At 43.6% G+C, this 5,596-nt stretch overlaps 1 protein-coding gene across 8 annotated transcripts in view; it reads right to left on the bottom strand.

Annotated features, from left to right (window-relative positions):
- LOC135264106 (membrane-spanning 4-domains subfamily A member 4A-like) overlaps positions 1-5,596 on the bottom strand; it is a 52,349-nt gene that overhangs the window by 39,380 nt on the left and 7,373 nt on the right. For 5 of the 8 annotated variants that reach the window (XM_064352792.1, XM_064352830.1, XM_064352802.1 and 2 more), the window contains 3 exons: positions 4,326-4,489; positions 2,132-2,242; positions 1,645-1,701 (listed from right to left, as the gene is read on the bottom strand). In XM_064352792.1, coding sequence (XP_064208862.1) covers positions 1,645-1,701; positions 2,132-2,242; positions 4,326-4,489 — 332 coding nt within the window. Of the gene's footprint in view, positions 1-1,644; positions 1,702-2,131; positions 2,243-2,404; positions 2,428-4,325; positions 4,490-5,596 lie in introns of those variants that run through there. The other 3 variants (XM_064352847.1, XM_064352838.1, XM_064352775.1) reach the window with 3 other exon arrangements.

Here is a 5,596-nt window from a genome sequence, read left to right as displayed (position 1 = left end):
ACTTTACTTTTTAAAAACAAGACGAACTGTTTCGCCCCATCTCTTTCTACTTTGTGGCATTTTCTTACTTTTTTTTAGAGAACAGCAACCGCCATTTCTTAAACCATAATTGATCACACCAGGTTTGCAAAACATTACATTTACAAAATATTTATATATGGCAGACGCTTTTAACCAAAGCAACGTGCAATAAGTGTATACCGAAGGTGGTTGGAAAAACTACAGCACACAGGTCCGACTGAAGTATCAGTACCCCGAGCCATGAACATAGCTCGTTCAAACAGTAAGCATAAAGACCAATATCTATTGCGAGGCCTTGCATCACAATCACGTCAGGCACAGCAGATTTGTATACCATTTGTATAAATACAGAATGTGTACTTCAGAGAACTTGTGCTGGAAAACATTAGGGAAACTGACTACAGTTGAAAAGCTGTCATGAGAAACTGATGTAATTGGCCATTGAATGACCACATTCTTTTCAGATGGTAAGATGAAAACACAGGGCCAAGTTACATTAAATAATTAGGAAACATTGGGTAGCATTGCTTTGGATTAGAATTTGGATTTGGATTTGTGCAAGGTAAAATAGGCACTATTGTTTGTTGTAACTTGGCCTCATTTTAATATCAGTACGTTTAATGGCAGGCCTAGACTTTGCATGTTTTAATTAATGACTTATAGACAGTGCTTTGTATGCCTGAGTAACTTGGTATTTTTGTATGTTGAAAACATGTTTTTGTTGAGATTCTGGTTCACCTTGCACAGCAAGAGGACTAAACAAACAGGGCTCAAATTCCTATTCACATAAATACACATGAAATGTAACATTAAATGTGCATGTTTCTGGTCTGAAACAACACACACACACACCCATAAGATGTCACAACTGGAAGTTTAGAATTGTCTGTCAGTGAGTTTGGTGTGACTGTGCTCTTAGGATTGATGTGTTTGAGGACAACTTGTGTCGACAACATCACAGTATATTCCATGACCACTTCCAAAAATAAATACACTGCCTGGCTAAAAAAAAAAGTCACCGTTTAGATTTTATTGGACAGTGCCCACTGTACAAGCCTCTGGAGGCAGTGTTATGATCTGGGGTTGCTTCAATTGGTCAGGGCTAGGCTCAGCAACGTTATGCGGCAATAAAATGAAGTCAGCTGAGTACCTGAATTCATCAATGGATTTTTTCTTCCCTGACGGCACGGGCACATTCCAGGACGACAGTGCCAAGATTCATCGGGCTCAAATTGTGAAAGAGTGATCTGGGAGCATGAGGAATCATTTTCACAAATGAATTGACCACCACACAGTCCTGACCTTAACCCCATTGAAAGTCTTTGGGATGTGCTGGAGAAGACTTTACGGATTGGTTTGAGTCTCCCGTCGTCTATACAAGATAATGCAATTCTGGATGGAAATAAGTGTTGTGATGTTGCATAAGGTTGTCGAAACAATGCCATGATGAATGTGCACCGTAATCAAAGCTAAAGGCGGTCCAACGAAATATTAGAGCGTGCAATTGTTTTTTGGCCTGGCAGTGTATTTACAGGCAGCTGCTCTGGAAATGATAAATCAGAGCTACTGAAATCTGTCAGTAAATATCTGAATGGTCACATCCAGTCAGTGATCAGAACTCACCAGGCATTTGTTGAGTTTGTTGTTAGCAGCAACACTCAGAGCTCCTGAGGAAATGTACTGAGGGGGGATAAAAAAAGGTAAATTAACTCATTTGAGTTTGGAACTTTGTATTTTCAGCCCTCAAATTCACCCAATACTCCAGTAAGCATATTTGAAAAAGAAAGTTTCAGTAAAGAAAGACACTACTAATAGCAAAATACTATATTCTTTTCATGTTTTAGTATGCATTTTAATCCAGTCACAGTTTCTAAACCCTGGATTAAATTGGCATTCAATCCAGACATAAAGTGAAATATTGCACCTAAATCATGCCGAAATCAAATTTTCACCTGATCAATGACACACCAGGGACTGAAGCACAATCATCTAATAGAGGATCAGTGTTTTGTCCACATCGTTTATACCTAATAACCCAATTCAGTTCAGCAAAGATATTTTAAGCAGCAGGATCGATTGAATGAACGAATGAATGAATTAATGAACTTACAATAAATCCTCCCCAGAAAACAATCCCAGTGAAAACAGCAATGCTTTCAGCATAGATGGCCATTGTGATGCCAAATAATATGTCCAGCACTCCAATCATTATTTGCACTGTCTGTAAAAACAAAAAAACAACAAAAATGTTACCAGTTTGTGTCTATGCTTGGATAATTGCAAGGCACTGAATTTTACAGCAGTGTGTCCTAATGTCAATGTCTTTCTTACAAAGCCTTTCCACTGACATTACATTACATTACATTACAGGCATTTAGCAGACGCTCTTATCCAGAGCGACGTACAACAAGTGCATAGGTTTCAAGATGTAGAGGCGCAAAAGAAACACTAGAGTGAAGTAAGGATCGTAGTGCCAGAAGTGACCACATCGATCAGGACTCCAACCCTGTAGAGTAAGCTTGTTCAGCAGCAAGAATCCTACCAAGTACAAAGTACAAACTAGCACTGGAATCACACCTAATCATACAAAAACAATCCTACCAGATACACTAACATAATCAAATTATCCTAGCTAGGTACAATGAGCTGAACTATAGGCTAGGGAGGGGTGGGGAGAGGTGCAGCCTGAAGAGATGAGTCTTCAGTCTGCGTTTGAAAGTGGTGAGATTCTCTGCTGTTCTGACCATCACGGGGAGGTCATTCCACCAGCGAGGGGCCAGGACAGACAGCAGACGGGAGCGGGAAGTGCAGACGCGAAGAGGGGGAGGTGCCAAGCGTCCAGAGGTGGCAGAACGGAGAGGTCTGGCTGGTGTGTAGGGTCTGATGATCCTCTGAATGTACCCTGGTGCTGACCCCTTAGCTGCCTGGTATGCAAGCACCAAGGACTTAAATTTGATGCGAGCCATAACAGGCAGCCAGTGGAGGTCAGTGAGCAGGGGGGTGACATGGGAATGTCTGGGGAGGTTGTAGACCAGACGCGCTGCAGCATTCTGGATGAGCTGCAGGGGTCTGATGGCGGATGCTGGCAGACCAGCCAGTAGCGAGTTGCAGTAGTCCAAGCGGGACAGGACCATCGCTTGAACCAGGAGCTGGGTTGCGTAGGTGGTGAGGAAGGGGCGGATTCTCCGGATGTTGTACAGGAAGAACCTGCACGTTCGACTCACCGCCGTGATGTTCTGGGAGAGGGACAGTCTGTTGTCCATCACCACTCCAAGGTTTTTTGCGGTGGGTGATGATGACACCACAGTGTCCCCCAGGGAAATAGAAAAGTCAAGAAGGTTAGAGGATGGAGCAGGGATGAAGATCATCTCCGTCTTGCCTGGGTTCAGCTTAAGATGGTGGTTATCCATCCAGCTCTGGATGTCCCTCAGGCAGGCAGAGATTCGAGCAGAGACCTGAGTGTCAGAGGGCGGGAAGGAGAGAAAGAGTTGGGTGTCATCGGCATAACAATGATAGGACAACCCATGGGCAGAGATTACAGGACCAAGAGATTGGGTGTACAGGGAGAATAGGAGGGGACCAAGGACAGAGCCCTGGGGAACTCCTGTGGCAAGGGGGCGAGGTGCTGATACTGCACCAGCCCAGGCGACTTGGAAGGAGCGACCGGAGAGGTAGGACTCAATCCAGTCAAGTGCTGTGCCACAGATCCCCATAGCTGCCAGGGAGGACAGGAGGATGGGATGGTTGACGGTGTCAAAGGCGGCAGAAAGGTCTAGGAGGATCAGGACAGATGAATGGGAGGCTGCTTGTGCGGCGTGAAGCGACTCATTGACCGAGAGGAGTGCGGTCTCTGTCGAGTGGCCAGGTCTGAAGCCAGACTGGTAGGGGTCTAGGAGGTTGTTCAGGGAGAGAAAAGAGGAGAGTTGATTAGAAGCAGCTCGTTCAATTGTTTTGGATAGGAAAGGGAGAAGGGAGACAGGACGGTAGTTCTGGATGACAGAGGGGTCCAGAGTGGGCTTTTTCAGCAGTGGGGTGACGTGGGCCAACTTGAAAGAGGAGGGGAAACGTCCAGAAGACAAGGAGGAGTTCACGAGGGAGGTGACATATGGGAGGATGTCAGGTGTGATGGTCTGGAGGAGAGAGGAAGGGATGGGGTCAAGAGCACAGGTGGTGGGGCGGTGGGAGAGTAGGAGCTGGGAAACATCAGAGTGACAGTCTGGGATTGCTGCAGCAATGACTTTGCTTGCAGGTCCCTCTCCAGAGGGAGAGAATGGTAAAATGCAAGAGTAGAGCAATTATCTTACCCCCAGTGCCTTTGGATCTCCTTTCAGAAACTTTCCCAACTCAGAGAAAACATGTGCGGGAGTGCAGAAAGCTGGTGCAGTAGGACCACTTTGCTGAGGGTACATTGGGGTGAAGACCACAAATTCACTCTGTGTTGAGCTGGCCATTTTACAAGCAGTGCCCTCTGTGGGAAGAGGTGGATAAAGGAAGTGGAGGTACAGTTTTACATTACATGATTACACCCATGATTATGTTCTTCTTTTCTTCTTCTTTTTTTCTGCCTGATTACATCATCAATGCTCCTAGACCACAAATAATATGTCTCCCCATTGGACATTTAAGGTACATCAGCTAATAAAAACATTGGATGCACATGCAAAATGACATATATATAGAAGTGCCCTTTGATGTCATTTCACCAAGTAGTGTGTCTGCCTGTGATACTTTTGTCTGACTGACAGAGTAGGTTCAACCTCGCGTTCAGTTGACCACTCTGTTTTCAGATTTCGCAACACCGTAAACATTCTTGCCCGAAGTTGCCGGCTCATGATACAGAATTTTGAACTCGGCAATTAGATGTTTCATGTCGAAGTGCACCATGGGAGTCGTAGTTAACCTATAAATCTCCACACACATTTGCAAATTGCCAGACGCATTTGCAGATCTCTGCCACGGCAGAAATGTAGCAAAAATCACGTGTAAAAAGACAGCCAATTGAGAGGCCCGCTTGAGTTTTAACTGATGATATAGACATTAACAGATCTATGTACGCATTTACAAATCTGTGTACGCATTTACAGATTTATGTACGCATTTACAGAATGTGTACACATTTACAGATCTGTGTACGCATTTACAGATCGGTATACGCATTTACAGATTTATGTACACATTTACAGATCTGTGCACACATTTACAGATCTGTATACGCATTAACAGATTTATGTACACATTTACAGATCTGTGTATGCATTTACAGATTTATTTACAGATTTATGTACGCATTTACAGATCTGTGTACGCATTTACAGATTTATGTATGCATTTACAGAATGTGTACACATTTACAGATCTGTGTATGCATTTACAGATCTGTATACGCATTTACAGATTTATGTACACATTTACAGATCTGTGCACACATTTACAGATCTGTATACGCATTTACAGATTTATGAATGCATTTACAGATCTGTGCACGCATTTACAGATCTGTATACGCATTTACAGATTTATGTACACATTTACAGATCTGTGTATGCATTTACAGATTTATTTACAGATCTGTGTA

The sequence above is a fragment of the Anguilla rostrata genome, chromosome 1 (genome assembly GCF_018555375.3).
Source record: "Anguilla rostrata isolate EN2019 chromosome 1, ASM1855537v3, whole genome shotgun sequence".
Taxonomy (NCBI): domain Eukaryota; kingdom Metazoa; phylum Chordata; class Actinopteri; order Anguilliformes; family Anguillidae; genus Anguilla; species Anguilla rostrata.
This window is presented reverse-complemented; position numbering and strand designations above follow the sequence as displayed.